This window comes from Phoxinus phoxinus (genome assembly GCF_949152265.1).
Source record: "Phoxinus phoxinus genome assembly, chromosome: 2".
Classification (NCBI taxonomy): Eukaryota; Metazoa; Chordata; class Actinopteri; order Cypriniformes; family Leuciscidae; genus Phoxinus; species Phoxinus phoxinus.
Window position 1 is genome coordinate 17,330,085 of NC_136877.1, and position 24,671 is coordinate 17,354,755.

General features: G+C 38.7%; 1 protein-coding gene across 8 annotated transcripts in view; it reads right to left on the reverse strand.

The window, feature by feature from the left end:
* The window catches only part of LOC306993670 (protein phosphatase 3 catalytic subunit alpha), a 165,447-nt gene that overhangs the window by 61,460 nt on the left and 79,316 nt on the right, over positions 1–24,671 (reverse strand). For all 8 annotated transcript variants that reach the window (XM_079603645.1, XM_079603646.1, XM_079603643.1 and 5 more), the window contains exon 2: positions 18,234–18,434. In XM_079603645.1, coding sequence (XP_079459771.1) covers positions 18,234–18,434 — 201 coding nt within the window. The remainder of the gene's footprint in view (positions 1–18,233; positions 18,435–24,671) is intronic.

The window sequence follows — 24,671 nt, forward strand, 5'->3', positions numbered from 1 at the left end:
CAAATTTCTGCCAATAAAAAATAAATAAATTGTCCAATTTTTCAGAAGTAACAAAAAGAATAGCGTTGTTTGTGCATAACTACATACCGGTACGTAAAGGGACAGTATCTGAAATGTAAATATGACTAATGCATTTGTCAAACAAATAAACAATTAAATATTTTTGTTCAAAATAGTTATTACTGTATATAGGGTACAATCTTAGAGGAATTCAAATATGTATTGTGTCAATAGTTGACATTAACATAATAAGTGGTGAGAATAATTAAGAATTAAGTTCAAAGTTTTTCCAAACCAACATCCTCAAATTCTTACTTTCTCTCATAAATACACTGCAAGGCCAACACATACTTTACCTCACTCACAATGTTTGATCTCTTAGCCAATAGCAGTCAAACCAGTGGTTACCATCACCATGGAAACATTGCTTATTGGCATGGAAACGGCCAACCAATGAAGTTCACCCGAACAGTGCAACTTTTTGCATTCACACTTTACATTATCTCCGTACTCCTGTTTAGAAAGGCTGCAGTTGAGTTTTTATAATGCTTTATATAAGAGTTCATGGATAATACAAAAAGAGCTTGTCTACTGTATAAACTCAGTCAAAACTCACTCACTCAGACTGAAATGTCTGGGATCCAGCTGTAAATGAGATGTTTTGGACGGATAAAAAGTGACATGCATCCCATGGCAGAGGTAATATCCCGGCATCAATGTTTCACCCTGCGTTGTTTTGTCTGGTTAAAGGAAAGAAAGGCCCTAAAAGGATAGATGTGCATTCTTGTATTAGTCTGGTAAAAGTGTAATGTTAGCTAAGGCATAGCATGAAAGCACAAGCAGCAAACATATTATAATTCAGAAAACCACTCAAAAAGATTGGTACTGAAATGCACATTATTCTCAGAGTGCTCCAGTTTGTGTAATACACATTGTCAAGGCAGAGTTAAGAGCACACACTCATACTAACATACAAAGCAGGAGTCACAACCAGATCCTACATGAGATTAGGGAGTGGGAGTACATGAGAGGGAAGCGGAGAGATTGTTCTGACTGCACAACTATCAGCAGGCCAGAATGTGGGTGAAACACATTACACAACACAGACCCACTTGCTTTAGCCCACATGAGGCCATCGCAGGGGTGCGCACACACACACACACACACACACACACACGGTTTACAGCGACTATCCATAGACGTTAAACATTTTTTATACTGCGCTAATTAATGTTTTTTATCCCCTAACCTTTCCATCACAGAAAACTTTCTGCATAAAAACAACAACAAAAAAACAGTTTTTGTTTATGTTTAGTTATGTATTTTAAGCCATTTGGTTTACGAGGACACAGTAAGTGTTATTATGACATAATAAAATAATTTCATGAACTTCATTTGTTGATATTAAATATTTCTGGATTAAAATATCCAAAAAACACTAAAACGTTATATATTTTGTTGACGTGTAAAATTTCTAAAAATGTTTAAAGGGGTCATGAACTGGATTGTTTTATTATTTTAGAATGTTGCCAGGGGTGCCCTTATAATGTTAGTATGATTTTTACATCAACAATTATCATAATTTAGAAATAAAAGGCATTTTTCCTAGCCTGATTTCAGCTCTGTTTTAAGGGGCACATTTAAGATGTGTGTCTGCAGTGTCTGCTGTGAGACTTCAGTGTAAATGCCCACTGCTGTGATTGGCTTACATGTTTGCATATGAAATAGCTAGCATTACATGTGGAACTCTCTCGGAAACTTTTACTACGTTTTTACTATTACAGCTATCGAGATTAACAAATCATGAAAAGTATTGTTTGAAGGGGACCTATTATGCAAATATCACTTTTGTATGGTATTTGGACATAAATGTGTGTTGGCAGTGTGTGTACAAAACCACCCTAGAGTGATACAAATCCACTCACTCCTTTTTTTTTTTTAAATCCCCATAAATCATAAGCAGTGTCTCCCAACGACCTGTTTTCAGAATGCGGCTTTAGTGACGTCACTACAGCACAGGCCCCGCCCACGAGTGTTGACAGACACTGCCGTTTTAATTTAGACCCGCCCTGATCGAGGTCACAGTGAGTTGTACACATCCACCATTGCTGCACCCAGCCGCTGTAGACGAGGTGGGTTCATTTTGTTTTTGAAGAAAATGCTCCCTCAAATCTACCGAAATTTGTTTATGTACTTACGCACTTCTTATACTGTGTTTACTCAGCTCTTGCAGTGATTTTCTGGAGTAAAACTGACACTTCATCTTTTATGACATACACTAAATTTTATTAAACTCATCAGTATATTTTGTGTCATCATTCAGACGTGGTCCTACAGCAGGCTTGTATTAATAGTGGCTACAATCAATGACACTTAGGTTATAACCGTAATTAAACTGAACTATACCTGTTCCAACTCCAACTTACTGTGAGTTTCTGTTTGGATATTATTATCATCTTTCCGTGAGTTGAGATTGTTCACTGAGCGCGAGCTGGTTCGGCTCCACCCCCTGTGCTGTGAACCAGCAGCTCATTAGCATTTATAGGAGACACACTAAAACGGTGAGTTTTTCAGAGCCCCAAAAAGTGACGATTTAAACATGCTGTAAAAAATTAACTGTGGGGTATTTTGAGCTAAAACTTCACACACTCTGGGGACATCAGAGACTTATATTACATCTTGTGAAAAGGGGCATAATAGGTCCCCTTTAAAGCATTATATTTAAATCTATTCAATCACATGAAAGGATGCAGCTGATGAGCACTGAGCAGATGACAGACAGTCTGTTGATCAAGTGAATGAAAAGATTTATTGCAATTTTTGCATTCTCACAAATGCCTTCACCAAATAACAATGCAAACACAATGTAAATACAGTAAGAGCTTCGTTGTGCAGTGTAACAGCGTCATTGATTTCATAGCGAGTTTTGGCAAGTGTCCAGATAAACTCGCGCTGTGTGATTGACAGCTTGGGCGATTTGGAAAGGGAGCGTTCTTTGATCGCTTTCTGTGTATAATTTAATCACAATTTAAATACGATTATTTTCATCCTACTAATAGAAACGATGTGAAGTTGATCGTTTAGTCACTGATACATAAACAGTACTGAATGATTTTGAGAGAAAGATAATCTATCTGAACTTGAATAATTATTCAGAAATCACTGATCACAGATAGGGCATTAGAATAAATATGTTTACTTGCATGTTTGTGGCATTGCTGGCAGATCCGTGTCGTAAAAATCTGTTTGCAAAGCCTGTGTCAGACTCAGAAACTGTGACTGATTTACTGATTAAATAAAGTTTAACCGCGCATTCCTAATATTGGAATTCGAAGGAAGCTTATGCAGCGACTGTCTTCTTCCACAACCAGGCACTGCACAATATTTCGTAAACGGCATGTTTATTGCTTGCTTAGTAGCTCGATCCGGTTTAGCAATGATCACCTCGTAGGCCTATGTTATTTAGCGCGAATCGGTGGGTGGGGCTAAACAGGCAGTGTTGAAGTAGGCGTTGATCTTGTTCTGCGGAGGTGGTGTTTGATGCTCTTTGACGTCATAGATCCCCACTTTGAAAAACCTGTCGTTCGCTGGGCCTGGTGTCAATAAAAGCTTTTATTGGACAAACAATGTTTTCAGCTCTGAAACTTATAGGATATTCGTATGGTATGATGACCTCTTATATGTCAAAAGCTCAAGCTCTCAGTTAATCACCCCTTTAAATCCAGAGAAAACAGCTATTTTAACCAGTGTAAAGACCTGTGTCGTCGCCTGTCAATAACGTCATATCCGCGCTACCCTTGATTTCCAAAGAAACCCTGGAAACACCAAAGATGCTTTAATATATTATGCGTTTTATTAGACAGATGAGCAACTGTTTAGATACCTTTCTCAATAGAAAACTAACCATTGTTATATAGCTCAACTTATATACTGTAGGTTAGTCGTATTATTGAATCTCTTGTTTTCTTGATTTAGGCATGTCTGCACCATGCCTCAGAGACAACACTATTTTGTCAAGTGGCTAACATAGCAAAATTTGTAGTAACAATAATACAGCATTTTCTCCACCATATAATATATTTTTTAATAATCTGCATGCCATTTAGCAACACAAGTCCAGCATTTATTAATATTATATTCTAATATCAATCTAGCTTACTGCAGTGAGTAACATTATGATATTACTTTCAACTTTTTAGTATGACTATTTTGACCAAGTAAAAGAGGGCTGCATTACCCCACAATTTATTTTGTCAGATAAAGTGACCTGTATGAGTAGTAATTCAGCACTTGTAGCTGTTTTATTAGAGCCTTTTTATACCTGGTCACTTCATGGGTTTTCTGTGATCGGGGAGCTATCTGATCGTGAAAAGACCAGGTGTAAATGCCCAGATTTAAATCCGATCGCTAAAACCACTTCAGGAGAGGGGCGGAGTGCCAATCGGGAGAGTCGGGACTTTTCCCGGTGAGCCGGTAGTGTTTCGAGGGCCGGCCCGGTCTGATAATAGTTATACATTGCAAGTTCTTAGCAACACCATCCGGCGGCCTGGTGTGCGGCCACTGCCCGCTGGTCAAACTGTGCAGCCTCTCTGCTCAACCCGTACGGAGGGCCGCAGCAGCCTCTTATTTCGAGACTTGTGGTCTTGGCCAACCCAACACATCATCACAACTTCACCATTCAACTAGTCTCGTCATCCATAACTCCATCAAGGTCAGCCAGGAACCTTGGAGTTGTAATTGATGATCAATTGAACTTCACTAACCACATTGCTAGAATTATATGCTAGTATTTCAGAGGCTCCTGGGGCATATGGCATCCGCAGCCACGCGCTCGGATTGTTTCATATGAGACCGCTTCAGCTTTGGGTTTGCGATCGAGTCCCGAGGTGGGCGTGGTAACAGCACGCTTCAAGTACCAGTTACTCCCTTAGAACGAGTTTCCAGGCATGTTGTTATCTCAACAGATGCCTCCACCACGGGCTGGGGCGCCATGTGCAATTGACATGCTGCCACGGGCTCCTGGACAGGACCCCAGTGCCTTTGGCATGTGAATTGCCTCGAGTTGCTAGTAGTACGTCTCGGTCTGCACCGCTTCCATGCGTTGCTCAAGAACCAGCAAGTACTAGTCCGATCAGACAGACCGCGACAATAGCGTACATCAACTGACAAGGTGGTCTACGCTCCCGCCGTATGTTGCAACTCGCCCGCCAGCTCCTCCTATGGAGTCAGAAGCATCTGAGGTTGCTTCGAGCCATTTAAATCCCGGGAGACGTGAACTCTCACGGCTTCAGCCTCTCTCTGAAGAATGGCGACTCCATCCTCAGACGGTTCAGCTGATTTGGGATCAGTTCGGGGACGCACAGATAGATCTGTTTACCTCCCACGACTGTTTTTTCCCCTGACCGATGGCATGCTCTGCACGGATGCACTGGCGCACAGCTGGCCGCGGGGCCTCTGCAAGTATGCGTTTCCCCCAGTGAGCCTTCTTGCACAAGGAGCAGGTCATTTTGGTTGCGCCACATTAGCCGACCCGGACCAGGTTCTCCGAACTTGTACTCCTCGCGACAGCACCTCCCTGGCCAATTCCTCTGAGGAAGGACCTTCTTTCTCAGGGACGAGGCACCCTATGGCACCCTCGTCCCGATCTTTGGAACCTCCACGTGTGGCTCCTGGACGGGACGAGGCAGGTTTGAGTACAGTACGCGTCCTCCGTGCTTACGTAGACAGAACGCAGTATTTCAGGACCTCAGACCAGCTCTTTGTCGGTTACGGTGGGAAGCTGAAGGGAAAGGCTCTCTCCAAGCAAAGGTTGTCTCACTGGATAGTGGGCGCTATTGGTTTGGCATACCAGCAGCAAGGTCGACCATGTCCCCTTGGTGTGACACCCAACACGTTTGCGAGATTCTACAATCTCCGAGTGGAGCCAGTGTCCTCTCATGTACTCGTTTCAACCAGCCGGAACTAGAACCTGCTCAGGTGTCTTCACTTGCTCGCAATTCCACTCCACGGACTGGATACGTGCAATATTCTCCTCAGGTGAGCCTCCCCGAGAAGCCCAGAGTTCCTCCAGCACTGTTGACGTCAATACCAGAGTTATGCCACCGGCAGCTTTCGTGATTGGCTAGGTGCCGCCATGTGTATTTCCACTGTAAGACTCTCCGAGCATGTGTCTTTCCAACTAGTCTAGTAAGTGCCAACTAGTCTCTCCCTATGGAGGATCCCTTTACCACTTACAGATCCCTTTACAGATCCCTTTCTGTTAAGTCTTCGTCGTCGGTTAGGAACCTGGGTGTGCTCTTTGATACCAATCTTTCATTTGAAAGTCATGTGTCTAGTATCTGTAAAACCGCTTTCTTCCATCTTAAAAATATATCTAAATTACGTCATATGCTCTCAATGAATAATGCAGAACAATTAGTTCATGCGTTTATGACCTCAAGGCTAGATTATTGTAATGCTCTACTGGGTGGCTGCCCTGCACGCTTAATAAACAAACTACAGCTAGTTCAAAACGCAGCAGCTCGAGTTCTTACTAGAACCAGGAAGTATGACCATATTAGCCCCGTTCTGTCAACACTGCATTGGCTGCCTATTAAACATCGTATAAATTTTAAAATATTGCTGATCACTTACAAAGCACTAAATGGTTTAGCTCCGCAGTACTTGAGCGAGCTCTTAACGCATTATAGTCCTTCACGTCTACTGCGATCTCAAAATTCCGGCCAGTTAATAATACCTAGAATATCAAAATCGACTGCTGGCGGTAGATCCTTTTCCTACTTAGCACCAAAACTTTGGAACAGTCTTCCTACCATTGTCCGGGAAGCAGACACACTCTGTCAGTTCAAATCTAGACTAAAAACACATCTCTTCGGCCTAGCATACACATAACACATTATAGACTTATATAATTAGGCTGCATAGTTTAGAACAGCCGGGACCGGGAACACTTCCCGTAAATCCTGATGTACTTGGTACATCATAAGCAGGATGGCGTCTACGCTAATATTAGTCTCTCTGTCTATCCCGAGGTTTACTGCTGTCCACCGGAACCAGGCCGTATCCAGATCTGATGAAGGACCAGCGCCAGGACACGACGACGACGCCGCTGACCTGAAGTGTCAACCAGTCTCTCCTCCTCTCCACTCCGACTTCAACCAACCGGAACTGGACAAATACTCTGATTCATTCTGAACTTCATACACTGTTCACCCGACTGAGCCTGGGTTCTCCCAAGGTTTTTTTCTCCATTCTGTCACCTGATGGAGTTTTGGTTCCTTGCCGCTGTTGCCTTACCTTCTGGCTTGCTTAGTTGGGGACATTTAATATTCAACAATATTATAGATCTGCCTTAAAGGTGGATGATGATGAAATTGTTTTTTTTGTATTATTTTCATGTTATCACTGTGAAGCTGCTTTGATACAATCTGTATTGTAAAAAGCGCTATATAAATAAAGATGACTTGACTTGACTTGACTTTACAGATAAAGCATTGTGGGGAAATTCGGCTCGCGTACCTAAATGATCAAATAAAATTCTGTATAAAAATTTAAGACAAGTAGTTTGTTTAGACATGGTTTGCCGGGAATTACAAACCTGCGCATATATATATTCAAACGCATATAACTATATAATTAATTATTGATGTGCACGTGAGCGTCATCAGCGTTTATCACAGGTTCGTGTTTAAAGTCTGTTTAGAGAAAAACGGTGTCATCTTAGCGCCCCCTAATTTAATAACAAATGATCACTTCGACAGAAGTGAATCAATCAAAACTCACTTTAGCTGGAAAATAACATATTCAAGAACCGCTATAAAGCCAAAACAATCTGTTACCTTAAATTATACGTTTATCTCTGTAAAGCTGCTTTGAAACAATATACACTGTTAAAAGCGCTATATAAATGAAGATGACTTGACTTGACTTTCCCTTGGCAAGCCATCTTGCCACCCCTGGGGTTGAAACATTCCACCCTGCAGGCTGGACACCCCAGTGTTTTTCCAGATGCAGCCCCCCTTTGGCTCATATGTGTATTCTGTAAATTTGTAAATTAATAATCAAGTAAATTAATAAAAGAGGCGCCTGTGTACACGCAGGCTTGGAAGACGTGGGTCATTGTAAAATTCCAGAAAACATACAGCTGACCGCATTACATAAGTATCGCAGCTCTACTGAGTGTGTATGTTGCTGCGTCTGTGTGTTTCTTGGCAACCATTACGCTCTCTCTATTGGGTGGGCTAAGCATGGATGAGTGGTGGGAATAGATGGACAGAACAGAGGAAGAGGACAAAAAACAAAGCAGATATGCTGAAATTAATGAGAGAGAAATTGAAGAGCTGGAAAAGTCAAGAAATTAAGTTGGTACTGTTACTGTTAACAGACTATGTGGGCTATTTTCAGTCCTGGTGTGCCGGAAAAGATCAGGTTATTGATTTTAAAACAATAACCAAAACTGACTAAAACAGCACGACAAAAAAAGTGGTTATGCCACTATGAAAAACGAAAAAGGTGAACCCTATAGTTTCAACAGCTATGTTGGCCTACACGCAGGGCTTAATCTGTAAATCAATGATCCACCAATCAGCCAGTCCTGGTGTCTTTTAAAAGATCCCGAGTTTATCACTAGCAACAACGTTTCCGTTGGAGTAGTGAAAAAACTTTGCAGAGACGGACGTGACCATCTCGTCAATAAAGTCTGATTTGATGTGCAACTGCATATGGGACACAGAGCTAAAGAGGGTAACAAGTATAGTACAGTTAAGGGTGCTCCGATTGATCGGTCGCCGATCATGATCGGCCGATAATTGCTTTGGGATGTTTGATCGGCGGTCTCTATAAAGGCCGATCCAGAAGAGCCGATCAGATGACGCAAAACTTGCGAGACAAGGTGTGTGAGAAAGACAATACATTAGCAATCTGCAATGTCTGTACCAAGCAAATCCCACAAGGCGGAAAGCATGCAAAACATTTTAACACCACCAACCACATCAGACATTTGAAGATTAGTCACGTAAAGGAATATGAAGAGTTTTCCAATTTCGCTAGCGCTAAGAGAGCACGAGACAGTTCAGCAACTCACGCCCCACTCACTCAACTGTCGGTAACAGAGACGTTTCAAAGACAGCAAACCTACAGCAGGGACAGTAAGAAGCAAAAAGAAATTTCAGACAAAATAATGGAATTAATTTGCCTAGATCAGCCACTGTCTATTGTGGAAGACGAAGGGATTTGGCGACTCATGTCCTATTTAGATTCAGGTTACACTCTGCCAGGGCGTAAATATTTCACTGATGTGTACCTGCCGCAGTTATACCAAACCGTGTTTACATATGTCGACAGCCTTATGAAGGACAACATAACATCAATTGGTTTCACTAGTGACATTTGGAGTGTGAGTGTATGTCCCATGTCCATGTTGAGCCTCACTGCGCAGTTCATTAATCAAAGCTTCGAACTACAAAAAGTTGTTCTACATTCTCAAGAGTTTTCAGGGTCACACACCGCGGAGGCTATTGCTGCTGCATTCAGCGACATGTTTCGAGCATGGGGAATCCCGAAGGAAAAAGTGCATGTTATTTTAAGGGATAACGCAAAGAACATGGAAAAGGCCATGAGGGATGGTAATCTACCCAGCCTGCCGTGCATGGCGCATTCACTCCAGCTCGCTGTGACCGAGGGAGTTGTCACAACGCAGCATTACTGATATAATCGCCTCTGGAAGACGCATCGTCGGTCATTTCAAACACTCTCCGCTTGCCTACTCCCGACTTCAAAGTGTTCAGAAACAACTGGACCAGCCTATCAAGAGACTACAGCAAGATGTACCTACCAGGTGGAACAGTACTGTATACATGCTGCAGAGTCTGCTAGAACAGAAACGTGCCTTGTGTGCTTATGGAGCCGACTATGACTTACCCTCCATGTTCACCGGCAGCCAGTGGAAATTAGTCGAAAATATGATTTCGCTACTCGCCCCATTTGAATAGCTCACGCAACCGTTCAGCTCATCAACTGCATCGGCTGCAGATGTTATACCATCAATCAGAGCTTTAACTCGTCTTCTTGAGAAGACAGCAGAGACTGACCACGGTGTAAAAACTTCAAAAGCCACGTTGTTGGAAGGAAGCGGTCCAGAAAAGATTCCGTGACATTGAATCGGAGCGCCTGTATAGCATCGCTACAATCCTCGATCCGAGGTGAGAAAACTTAATTTACACATTCGTTCGTGTGTGTGTGTGTGTGTGTGTGTGTGTGTGTGTGCACGTGCGTGTGAGCGCTGTGTGGTTGTCAGAGCGAATTAAAGAGCATGCAAATGCTCCTCACGAAATTGAGTTCCGCCCGCTCACATCAATTTCAATGTGAATCAAATTCACATCAAATTCAAATTCCGGTTGTCTTGTGGTGCCATCTCAAGAGGCACGAAATCTCTTTCTCGGACCTTTACCATGACTGTTCCCTGCTGGTGGAATGATCTGCCTAACTCAGCCAGAGCTGCTGAGTCCGTAGCCATTTTTAAGAAATTGCTGAAGACGTATCTTTTTCGGCAGCACTTGATCCAGTACTACTAACACTTTCTTCTCTATTCTAAAAATAAATAAAATAAAAATAAAATAAATTGCGTTGGATTTTACTGTGAAGGGTCATAGCACTTAATACTGTTGTCCTACTGCTAGTTTAATTGCTTCTATTGTTTCTCATTTGTAAGTCGCTTTGGATAAAAGCGTCTGCTAAATGAATACATGTAAATGTAAATGCAAATGAAATGAGTATTTAAAAAGTTTAAATTCAGAATTTATATAAAATTTTGACTATTCTAGCAGGCTCCTTAATTCATATCGCAAGAATATGTATCTTTGGTTTAAATTATTGATACAAGGAGCTATTACTGAAATTAATAGGCCTAGTGTAATTGTGTTATTCTTTTGTGTAGGCTGGTATTTCCTTCAAAATCTGTTAAATTTGCTGTAAACAAGCATTAGAACTTAATAATAAGACTACAGAATAAAAAAAACCCATATTTTTGGAGTATGCTAGGCTGACTAATCGTAACAAGAGCCAATCATAACCTTACAAATTAAATAATAGAACATTTCTTAATATAGATTTTCAATTTTTCTTATAATTTATCTGTGCTGTTACATATTTCTTTTCTAACGTGGAGCAAATGTAACCCAATTATTAAAGTATTTCTGATTCAGATTTTTGACAAATTCATATTCAATTCAAATAAATTAATGATTGTTTTGTTTTCTTGTTAATAAAAGATACAAAGACAGATATTTATCTGATGCAGTCAAGCCCCAGATACATGGGCTGCTTTCTGATGTCCTGGCCACTGGACTGGAGCAGCAGGATGGTGAGGCGAGTTTGGCTGCAAGCGGGTCCGGATCCCCAGAGAAAGTACCGCGAACTGGCTCCTTGCATGCTATGTATGCTGAGTTGTTGGGTGGAGATCGGGAATGTGGTGGCAGTGACATCAGCAGCTCGGCATCATTGCAATTGAATCTCTACCTGTCAGAGGCAGTTATCCCACAAAGCGGACAGCCACTTGTTTATTGGCAGAACAATAAAAGCCGCTTTCCGGCTCTCCCACAAGCAGCACGAACCTACCTCTGTGCACCGTGCACAAGAGTTGATAGCGAGCAACTTTTTAGCACAGCAGGGAATATTGTAGATGAGAAGAGGAACAAGCTGCCAGCCAAAAATGCAGAGATGCTTATATTTATAAAGAAAAATCTTCATTGATGCTTAAGAAGTAAGCTTTGGTAGATCTAATAATCTCCCCTCTCTCTTTCTCTACCTCACTCTCCCTCTCTCTACCCCTCTAAATGCCCGCAAAAAAAGCAAAGTTATAGATAGATAGATAGATAGATAGATAGATAGATAGATAGATAGATAGATAGATAGATAGATAGATAGATAGATAGATAGATAGATAGATAGATAGATAGATAGATAGAATGGAGATATATGGAAGTTGTTAGTTATTTGTATTTTTTGTTGCTGTGCACTTGTATTAGATAATATGTATTAATATTAAGTGTAATAGAAAAACTGATGGCTGACTGATTCAAAACAATAGTTTGGCTATAGCCTTTTTTGTTGCAGTTTTTAGTTTAAAGTCTAAAGCTAAATTTAAAGAATCAGATGTTCTGTCTTTAATTCTACAGGAAAGTTGTATTTGTCAAGCCCTAAGCTGTTCCCAATAAGTTAATATGCTGAACATGTTGCTTGCAAATAAATACACAGTTGTCAATTCATGATTAGTTGTCTTCTCTTAATTGTAATACTTAATGTACATTGATGTTAAATAATATAGTTTAATAAATAATGCTACATTATAAATAGAAGGCTTCAAATAGACCCTGTAATCGGTACTGGTATCGGGTGATACAGCTTCCAGTAATCAGGGATCGGTCCCAAAAATCCTGATCGGAGCACCCCTAAGTACAGTACATAGAAATTTCATGTCAGAGCGGGATTTGAGCAAACATCGTTTTACTGGTGAGCATGAGCGGTTCATGAGTAGAGCGTCCGCTTGGGCCGTGAACGATTGAGTGAAGTGCGTTGGCATAGAGCAGACAATTGAGAGAATATCTCAGCTTTGCGCACATGTTCTGATATAAACAAAATGGTCGACAGTAAGCGGTAGAGTCAAGTCAAGTCAAGTCAAGAATATTTGTATAGCGCTTTTCACAATACAGATTGTATCAAAGCAGCTTCACAGTATTAAATTAAAATAATAATAAAACGTCCATGTTTGGAAATGCTAATCAATAGTATTATTCATTGATTCATTAAATTGAATATCCCCAATGCATGAGCATGAGCATGAATGACGTGATTTCGAATCCATAACCAAGTTTAGCGTATTCTTCTTCCTAATATAACATACTCCTCATATTTTGATTGTTTAATAGAACCTAAAAGGTAATTAAAAGCAAGTATTGGGCAAATATCCCTTACGATCATCACTTTTGGCAACTACTTTATATACATATCTAGTTCTCCAGCTGTAATTGTGAGCATCTGTTTGCAGACAGTAACTTATTCCGTTTTAATGCAGACTTTTAGAATAAAGGTGATCAAAAACTGCTATTAAATTCATTGAGTGACAGCTCTAAATTTCATATGTGATTAGGATGTCACTGTTCTGCTTGACTCTTTATTCTTGGCCTTCTATAATGAAGCTGCTGACAAAAAAGTAGTTCTGTCAGGACCACTATTGTCAAATACGATTGACAATTAGCATACAGTTTGAATGGTTCCGTTCTGGGCGAGAAATCCCTGCGCATTCATGCAGCTTAGCATGGATAAGAGCAGGGAGAGCAGCAATAACCCCCCAAAACAAAACTATATGCCAATATTTCCACAAACGTTAACACGTGACAGTGCAATTCTGGATGCTTTTGCAGTTACCTGAGTGAGCCAAAGCAACAAGCATGTTACCAATACCTGAAAAGCTTGAGCAACAGCATGTTACCAACAATACAGAAAAGCCTTAAGCAACAAGCATGTTGTCAATACCCAAAATGCTTAAGCAGTAAACATGCTTAATGCCATGACTGACATGCCGTCTGAAATGAAGAAGTGAAAATTGAGATATCAAAATGAATCAGCTGTTTGCTTGTGGTTGCATATCCCCAGTCCAATTCCTGTTTCTTTTGAGTGATGACTAAGCTAGAGATGAGAGATGGATATTTCCTTTTCAATTATCCTTTTCATTCAAAATACATCACAATACTAAGTAATGTTGATGGAAACTTCCAATTTAATATGGAATTATTGGAATTATTTCTGTGCCTTTAAAATTGAACGTAACTTTTCAAGAAATGAATGAAAATATAAATTGAAACTTAATAAAATGTCTTTGAAACCAAAAAAAAAAAAAAAAAAAAAACGCAGGCAAGATATTTGACTTTGTTTTTAATACAGTGCGTGTTTTACTAACTGTTTTCTCTTTTTTTCTGTTGCTGTTCTGTGCTGAAATGCGCTTCCAGAGTTTTCATTTACGCTTCTGAAGTTTTCGTTAACACCATTCGTTCGCCATTTAGGCACAGAGTTTTCGTTCGTCCATTCAGGCACAGAACTCTCGTGGGGGCGGGGCTAACATTGGTGTGTTCTCATTGGCTAGTGAGTTTTTGATGGACAGATTCTTGACCTGGAAGTGAAGACGTCAGTGTTGTGTTTACATGTGAGCGTCTGTAAGCGGCTTCCCATTTCATTTCAGTGATATAGAGTTAGAAATTGAGTTTTTTAATTTTTATTTTAGCATTTTGCCAAAGCAACCAGATAAGCCTAAAACAACGCTTGATTACTAGGGGTGTAAATCGGACAGTTCATCACAATACGATATCGATTCTCTCAGCCAGTGATACGATATTTGCCGATACCTCAAAAAAGTATGCGATACGATTACGATTCTATTCGATTCAGGGCTATATCAATCGATTTATCGATATTTTGATATTATATGCCAAGTGTACACAACCAGTTATGTTTATTAACTCACGAATACATCCAAAAAAATATAACAGGAAAGTTTAATTAAACTCTTTGAAAATTGCACACCCTCTCCCAATTGGGACATTTACAAGATGTTTGTTACAAGTAAAAAAAACACAAAAAAAACATGAATGAACAAGAACGGAGTTATCTGTTTTTGCAAATTAACTCTATAACAGAAGAGTTTATTTGCAAAAACAGACAACTCCGTTCTTGTTCATTTTCTTATATCATGTTTTTTATTATTATTATTGTGCATTTGAATATCAATCAAACTGCAGCTGGGTTGTTTTGATTAAGAAATAATAAATAAAAAAAATACAGGTAACTTATAAAATTAGTTCATTGAAAGTATTTATATATATATATATATATATATATATATATATATATATATATATATATATATATTTTTTTTTTTTTTTTTTTTTTTTTGTCGTCTGGCAAAAGCTGATAACTCCACATTTCATGTTTCAGAGTTAAACAAAGCCAAGTAATTGCTATGATACATAATAAAACACTTGGTTAATCTTTGTAACGTTAATCTCCTCAGCTGACATAGACGCCTGTCAAACTTTGTTGTTGTGATTAACGTACAACGCCATACAGAGAGCTTTTCCCTCACCACTATAATGCTGTTTTAGCAAGATTCCGTGAAAAAGTTTCAGCAATTATTTTCCTTTCACGAAGAAGATAGCACGGGTTCATCAAGTTCGTTGAAATCCATCCTCGATCACTTTTAGTCAGCACTTGGGTCAGGGTCTCAGGATCATGTGAGAGTTGGCCCCTCCGAATTGTGCCCCCACTGTGAGCCTAAGGTCACCTCATGTATTTATCTAGATCTGGGCTTAGCAGAGGGGACTCCACCTCATATGAGGTCCTCAAGTCTTAACCGCAGCACCACGATGGTCATCTTCTAGCAATGGGTACATGACTCATCCACAAAAGCCACCTTAGCCTGCTTTAAGCCCAGGCACGTGAGGCAGCCCAGATAAATGACTGTCAGACAGAGCCAGGAAACGGCCACATACAGAAAAACACAGGTGGGATGACATCTTTAAAAAGATGCAATGTCACACCCGTGCTTGCTCTTTTAGGGAAAACAGCTCTTTTTAGAGCTGAAGTGCACAGGGAATGGTCACTGCACTTTTAGTTCACTACAATAAATGCAGAGAAAATGCTCTTTTAGAGTGTAATGTCTCTATAAATGCTGACCACCGCGGTGCAAATCTTGGACGCCAATGCCCACTGGCTTGTTTAGTTTACACTCAAAGGTGATTGGGCTCTCAGACGAGATCCCAATTCGTCAGTTCAGTTCTGACGTAACGTTGAACGTGACTGACTGATAGGAAACTAACTTTATTCCGATGTGGGTAGAGTGTCTCACTTTCGTCAGTCATATTCTATAACATGATATTGTGAGGCAGGAATAGCTACACACTGTCTTCTTTTTCGGTTTTCAATTTTATGATGGGTGGCAACCAACATTAAGATGCAATACTGCCACCTACTAGGCTATGTTGAAGCGTCAACCAGATTATTTGGGATATTATTGTACTGCATGTGTAATATTAACACAAAATCAATATAATATATATATATATATTTTTTATATCACAGCTATCGCTTATAGCGGTACTTTGCAAACTGGGTGGTTTTTCTACTGCGTGATACACGTGTCACCAATCTGAATGTACTGCTTATGTCATATAAGACGGCTCTGATACAGATTAATGTGATTCAAACCTCCAGATCAAGTTCAGCATAAATGTCTGAAACTCCATGAAGCCCTGGAGATAATTCACATCAGACTATAAGTCAAAGGTTAAAGATCTGCACACATATGCTATGCAAGAAATGACAATAATGAGAGAGGAAGTGGGTGCTGACAGTGAGGGCAAATAATGTAGCTTACACAGAAACAAAAACACTTAACATAATGAATCTGGAAGCAATTTTTCTCACTGCCTGCCATATGGGTTTATGGATATAATTGCTTCCATTGTTAGCAAAGGGTTGTCCTTCTGCTCTAATGAAGTCATCAAAAAGCCTAATGAAGTCTTGAATAGAATGGCCAATATGGAGTCTGAACAACAAATTCTGAACAGGAAAATGCTCCTCATTTCACCTAGGTGCCCTAGCCAGCAGTTGTCAGAAGACAAATTCATAACATCAACACAAAAGTTACATTAAGGCAGAGTATCAGTGTCTTTTTTATGATACAATAGGTTTGATGACACATATGTCATCATGAATCAGAACAATATATAAATACACATGTGAATCAAAAGCAAATCTGTGTTTGAAAAGCAAAACGCACCAAACATTAGGCTACATGGTTTTTACTCCAATCTCATTTCATAACGTCATATCGATTGTAAACATTTGAAGTAACATATGATAATCAATATATTTTTTCTCTAGGGTAGTGTTACTGAAGTGTTCCTTTTTAACGATGCCTGCTATACTATTGTTATTATTATTATTTTATGCAGCCCCGCACGTATATGCCTACAAGGCACAACAAACCTGGTGTTCATTATATAGGTGTGTGTGTGTGTGTGTGTATTTTGTAAATTTTAAAAAACTATTTTAACCAGAACAAATCTAAAATGTATTCCCAAAACCTTGCAGCTCTAGTTTCTCTTGATATCAGCATGTTCACAGGTTGTTGCTTTTTTGTTTTGTTTTTAGGGACCATTTGCCCCACTGATGAGTCTTGCTGACTTCAACATTATTATGGTAAAGTGAAAAGTCAAACACCTTGGAAATGACAGGTATGTACTATGTTTCAGGAATGTCACAAAGGTGTGTGACTGGTTAAGTCTCTGTCTTAAGTTCAGTGGGTTAAATAATGTGCTTTTTTGTAATTTGTTGTGTATCTTCGGGTTATGTTGTGTTGTAAATAAATCCGAACAATCAAAAAGCCATTCTTTTTTAAATCTCCTCATTCTTTGTTGCAATGTTCCTCATAATGATAGGCCCTGAGGGCTCCTAATAGGGCCATTATGGGAGGGTCTTTGTCTTTCTCAGGTGTGAAACACTCAATATTCATGGGTGGTTTATGTCTACTCACATAAAGCTTTCTTACACAAGACACGTCTTACAAATTTTAAATCAATATATTGTCTTATCTGAATGAGTAGTCAGGGTGATTTTCACATAGTTTTGGAGCAAATATTCTAGGCTATGTGATACAATTTTCAAAAGTCTTGTGAAGAAATAATCAGTGTGGGTTTCATGACCTTATTTCAGTGACACTTTTTTTTGTTATTTTCACAAACCATGCATAAATGTCATTATCTAAAACTAAAAAAAAAATTACATACATGCTGCTGACATATTATTGTAGCAGAGTTTGTGCTGAACACAGTGTAATACGACTTTAGCCATGAAAATGTGTCAAGTAACAGAAATAAGCACAAATGTTACAGCATGCCAGAACACCTCCAGGACCCAGAAAACCCCTCAGGCTCCAGAGCAACTGTGTGAATATCATCAGGTTGCGTTAAATACCCATCAGCTTGCGCCATCTAGAGTTGAATGACATAACTAGGCATTTAAATATGCATGTATATATCTGTATACATATACACAATTAACTCAATTAATATAGACTTAATATATTTTTCCTAAAATCATTTAAATTTGAAAACTTCAATAGAACTCAAATTAGTTCAAATGGGTCTCTCTCTTCACTGGCGTCTCAGCAGAGAATCACTCACCTGTCACTGGGGCCTCTATGTCCAGGAGGTTCTTCTCAGAACGGAGAATTGCAGCTCCATCACCAATTAATCGCAGTGCCACACTCTCCTCCACGCGCCCCTCTTTGGTGAGGTGTGCCTTCAGGACATCTACTTTGGGTTTGCCCTCACTGTCAAACACCTCCTTCACAGTCAGTCGGTGGCTTGGGGGAAATGGGACAGCTAGAAGGAAAAGATATAGAAAACACATTCATTTGATTAATGATTTGCTTAAAAGGGAAGAGTGGTTAGCAAATCATTGATTTTGTGTTAATAAATACAGATGTCATTCAGTGTCGGTAGAAAGTTTTCTTTTTACTCAGGATTCATGTGGTCTTCCAGAAGTCCAGGATCTCTTCCTATCATGTATTTAACTGTTATGAAAAAGTAGAGGGGATTTAAATTGCACATTACACTTAATTAAAAAAATATAATTATGTTTCTGTCGGGACCACTATCGTCAAATATGATTGACAGTTAGCATACAGTTTGGATTGGCTGTATGGTTCTGTTCTGGGAAAGAACTCCCTGCGCATCAATAAGAGCAGCAATAATCCCCGACCCGTTGGGGTAAACAGAACAGAACCAACATGAACGCTTGCAAATATATTTAATTCAAGATTTTAAAGTACAATAATAATTCGAGAATTTATTTTGATTCAAGGGGAACCAGAATGCCAAATCCTGACTGGCGAGAGGAGGAGCTGGGGATGGAGGAGGGTAATTCGCTCCTGAGAAACGCGATAGCTGCTGATAATACTGAAGGAGCTTATATACAGTATGTATACAGTGATAGGCGTCGTATTCCTAGGTAGATGTGGATCAGCTGAGAGTCAGCTGATGCGAGCTTGACTAACGTGACCTGCCAGAACTAACGCTACACTTGATTTATACTCCTGACTTATACTTGAAATATATTAATTGGTTAATGAAATATAAACATATAAAGGGTGGCTATCATAAAAACTCTACAATACATGAGACATCACTAAAAAGTTAAAAGGGTCATGACATGAGAATTAAAATTTTATTTGATCTTTTGACAAAAAAATATTTTGCAAGTGTCATACTTAAAATGTCCTCAGAGTAAAACATATATATACAGCTACAGCGATCTGCTATGCCCCATTAAAGAGCATCAAAGTGGCATTTATTGTTTGAATTTCAAGATAAAATTTACAGAATTTGATTACAAAAGCTTATTGTGATCATTGGATGGCAGGCACACTACGATTAATTTTTTAAGCAAAGTTTTGTTCACACTATCAATATAAACAGCACAGACCAAAAGATCAATTTTAGAAATCAGTTAATCAAAATGAATATTGATTAAAATATATTAACCAAAATTATCACCCAGCCGTAATATGTGGATGGAACACATTCTATATAGCTTCAAACTGTAAAACTTGATTATCTAATCAAAATACACATTAAGGTGAGGATAACAATACAGATATTGTAAATGATTTAGATTCAGATTTAGAAGGAACTGGGTCATTTTTATGTTTCACATGTCATACTGAAATATTTCCAAAGGATTTATTTATGATTGATTAATATTAGCAAAAATTACACAATGGTTGACATCAATAAAAAGCCACATATAAGCATTTTTTTTCTGAAAAAAAAATATGTTCAATACTATACAAACAAAGGATAATCAGCTGCAGGGGTGACTTTTATACAATAACACACACAAATACAAGCGCAAGCAGCACAATGTCTGGAAGTGACAAATAGGCATTTTAACCAAAGCTAATTAGGGCTTTGAATTGGGGGATTTGGCAAAGATAAGACTGGGTGGTTTGGAAGAACTAATTGTACAGAGTAGAACAATTAAAAAGTAAACAAAAACTCCCTCATTGACTTGACAACTGACTCACTGCTTTCTGTCTCAATACAACCAATGGATCAATTAATGAAATAAATGAATATAAAATGCATTGTTTTGATAGATTTAAGATCAATTTAGGTGATTCTTTCAGTACGGTGGAGATTATTTTCTGTTGCTTTCTATGCTGTAATGGTATTGCACATTCTGTATTAAATCTGTGTCCTGATTCCCTCCTCTCCAATTATCCTCCACTTATTCATAACAAATGGATAGAAAAAACTTGGGTAAATAGCAAAGTATTGGAGATTCCACAACAGTTTCAGATTCACTGAAGCAATGGTAGGCTAATATGACAAAAATTTTCAGACACATATAAAAAATACAAAGCTATTTATCAGTAATCAGTAGTTTTGTTGGGATTTCATTTCAGATAAATACAGGTACAAGAAGAATGCAATTTACCAGTGCAACGTCCAGAAGCCTGTCTGGTTTACCATTACCATTTTACAGACCCTTTTACAAAAAATAATTTATTCAAATTTTCTCCACACTCAAGACATGGACACATTCCGACGATTCCGTCATCTCCACTATATAATAATCCTAGAGTGCCCAGCTGAATACATTAATATGTTAAAAGATATTTGTAAAATTGAAGGCCAATGTACAGTATTTCCCCCCAAAAAATCAGAAATGATTTTCTTCGGGTTCATGCTATTATAGTTGAGATCTGTGGGCTTGTGAAATATATTTGAATATGTTAACACAATCATCCTATTTTCAGTTTGAATTTTTTGACTGAACATCTCGACAAACCTTTCAATCACTATGGTGAGCTAGGCTGGATGACCTTCAAAACTAACCTATGTGATATTTGGTGTAATTTAAATCTAGCATCTCCCATCCATCAAGCATGAATCACTCTACAGAGCACAATAAATGTCTCAAAGCCACATTGTAGTCCCTGCCATAACTCAACAGGAATGTTCTACATACATTTTGGAACTGGTCCATCATTAATTTTGGACCTTCATTCTCCAGATACAAATTTTATTGGTATTGATTCTAAACTTTGACCTTTTATTACATTATTCTTTATTTAATCTTTCCCTATGATACCATGGCCCAGTTTCATAGACATGGCTTAGACTAAGCCAGGAAGGGGCCTTAGTTTAATTATGGCATTTAAGTAGCTTTGATAAACGTGCCCTAGAATAAATAAAAAAAACATTACTGCTGTGCATCTTGAGACAAAGTGCCACTGACATATTTTAAGATATGTCAGTGTAAGTTAATTTTACTTAAAACAGATCAAACATGCATTTTAGTCTGGGACTAGCTTAAGCCTTGTCTGTGAAACTGGGGGAGTCTCATTTGTCTCATAGAAGGTGACATTTGCTGACTTTACAGCTGCTAGAAAAAAGATATTATCCAAATCTGATTCAACCCTGATTCCAAATCTTCTGGATTAGATCCTGTTTAGGGGAAGCACTGATCATGATTTTTCATGGCCGAGAGGATTGCCATTTTTTTTATACAAGTACAAGTAAATGTATTTGTTTCTTTATTTGCTCTATTACAAGCCAAACTGGCCTAAAAAAAAAACTCTGTAGTTGTTTTTAAATGAGTGGCAACCACTGCATTTTAATCACGATACAAACAAAGATACTGTATGTATCATAGGTGTGAGAAGTTATTTTTTATTTAAATTAGTTTGTATCATTTTAAGATTTAAAGCAAAAGATTTTAAATCTTTGTGAAATTATGCAACATAAAACATACCTGCAGAAAACAAAAACTGCAGATAGACTGAATGAAAATGCAAAGTCACTCTCTTACAGTAGGAGGCGCTTATAGAACAGCAGCGATATAGCGTTTCCTTTCATACCACTGTACACACAGCAGCGCTGCACTTATAAACACTACTTTAATAGGCATTATAGCAAGGTAAGAGGAAAAGAAAATGCCAAACTTTTCTGAACACAGTCAGTTCCCTTCAGAGACACATTCATATAACCCCCCCCCCCCCCCACACCACCCCCACCCCCACCCCAATATTTATATTTTTCTTCCAATATTTTGAGAATCACGAACAGTGAGCTTGCTGTGCCTGGTACAGTATTTTCTCTGCCAGTGCATCTGTGTTCTCCTCTCCTCTTTTAGTCCGTATTCAGCGTGCCCTGTCTCTGGCCTGTGTTAATGTCATCATGTTTACAAATTTTGTAATATTTCCACACAAATGACATTTAGGGAAATGTTTGCAGTGCAGTGCAGTTTGTGTATAAGGTTTTGATATTGTTTGTATGTCTATATGGTGGCTTTAATATGCTTTAATACGAGCCATGTGTAAATTCATGTCAACACCATTGCTGAGTATATTTTCTCCTTAAAACTCCAGTGAACCAGAGAACAGTCTCAAAAACGCGGTTTGAAATCGCTGGTGTTTCTGAAGTCACAAACTACCTGGTTACCAATCACGTCAATGTGTGATCCTCAACGAGTGGATCTCTGAGCTGGTGTGAGTGAGAGGAGGCGGGCCTAATTTACATATTCATAGAACCTGATTGACTACAGGGGGACTTTAAGAATTCATTGCATTATTTCTTTGAGAATGTTGCTTTTACTTTTGTTTCCTTTTTTATTGTGGAATAGTCTGTCTTAATTCTATAGTTATATATATATATATATATATATATATATATATATATATATATATATATATATATATATATATATACATACACACACACACTATACTGTATATAAACACAATATCAGAACCAGCAAAGCTGAGTGTCATTGGTGTTCGTGAAATGACCATAAGAAAAATACAATCCTAGTCCAGCGGTATTATTGAATGACAATGACACTTTTATGCACCATTCCCATGACTGTCAATTATTTCCAAAATGTTGTAAGAGGATGTGGAAAAAGCAAGCAGGAATTTCAGAATAAAAGAGAAGATCATTTGTTTTCAGTAAAAAACAAAACAAAACAACTTTGTGTGTTGAGAGGATTTCAGAAGGCAGGGCAATGCAACGCATATAAAAATCATCCAACTGTTAGTTCCCATGGATGCCAGGAATTACCCAAAATCCACAAATGATATACCCATTTAAACAGGAACAGTGAATAACTGCAATAAAAAGCATTTGAAATCCATGAAGATTTCTTTCTTTCTATGTCTGTTGAAAAATCCATTGCCTACATGTTTCACATAATGAGGTGACCAAAAGCAGTTGTCTGAGAAGCACTTGCACAACAAAATTTGTTCTGAGAAATGGGCTTGGAGTTTAAATAGAACCACATCTAACAGAGTGATAGACACACAATGGCTATAGGCTAAAATACCTATCCTATGTCAAAACTGAGTCAGTTTGGGTCAAAATATGGGTCCCATAAAAAAAGATTACTGAAGCTGGTTTCTAATACCACCTCATGTTGTCAGGATTATACAGCTTTATTAATACACAATGGCTTATGAACAGATACTATGAGGGCTATTCTGATACATCATGCTTTATAAAGTCATATACAAGAACAACCCTTGTTCCCTTGTGACATACACAAACATGCTAATTGAATGCAAATCTCAGACACAGGCTGTGGTATTTGACACTGAGGCTTAAAATGCTCTTCTGTACCTCCCTGACTGTTTCTTTGAGGGAAATTATCTCATATCACTGCAAACCAAAGCAGCAGCTCGTTTATAAAATATCATGCTGGCATTCTGGCCAGACAGGCTCTTAGACTTTCCTCTTTATCAGAGAGCACTGTGTACTTTAGAGTGTCTAGGCATTTAATAACATATTCGATCAGGTGAGAACATACAAGATAATGCAATGTTGTTTTAGTTCATGTCAGGCAATCCATCAGTTTTAGATGAATACAGGAGAACATTGTTTCTTCATAATACTATATTTGAGGCATGGGACCTTGTGGCATTTGGAGAAAACCAGTGTGGATTGTCAAAACTAGCCAGATAACTAGAAAACTATTCAGACTAATCGTTGGAAATACACAACTCATTGTAATTTATCCTCATGCTTGCGTATCTTTTATTGCTAACTTGGCATACACATAACACGATCACATTCCTATAATTCACATCCATTAAAGGATTGTTAGGTTGCATAAATGAGGTCATCCGGAAACAGGAACACTTCCCATCACTCCTGATGTTACATTGTAAGAATGGCATGATCAACGCTAAAATTAGTCACTCTGTCTGTCCCGGGGTTACCGTAGTCAGCTGGATCCGGTCCATATCCACATCAGATGGTGGACCTGCTCCTAAACATGACCTCAACGCAGCCCTGAAGGTGAGCAGAGATCCTGTCAACTAGACAATTGATTGACCCTTCGCAGGGAGCTTGATTGACAGGTGATCTGACCAATCATATTTCGCCATCCGCCATTTTGTCTGACAAAGCAGTCAGGAGAGTTAGTAGATTAACATGGGAGGATTTGAACTTGAAAAACAGAGTGTACTGACACCTTTCTGCTGTTAAAACAACATTCCTTCTTATGTTCATTCATGTTCATTTGATGCTATAAATTAACTAGAAGGAAGAGATGATCGG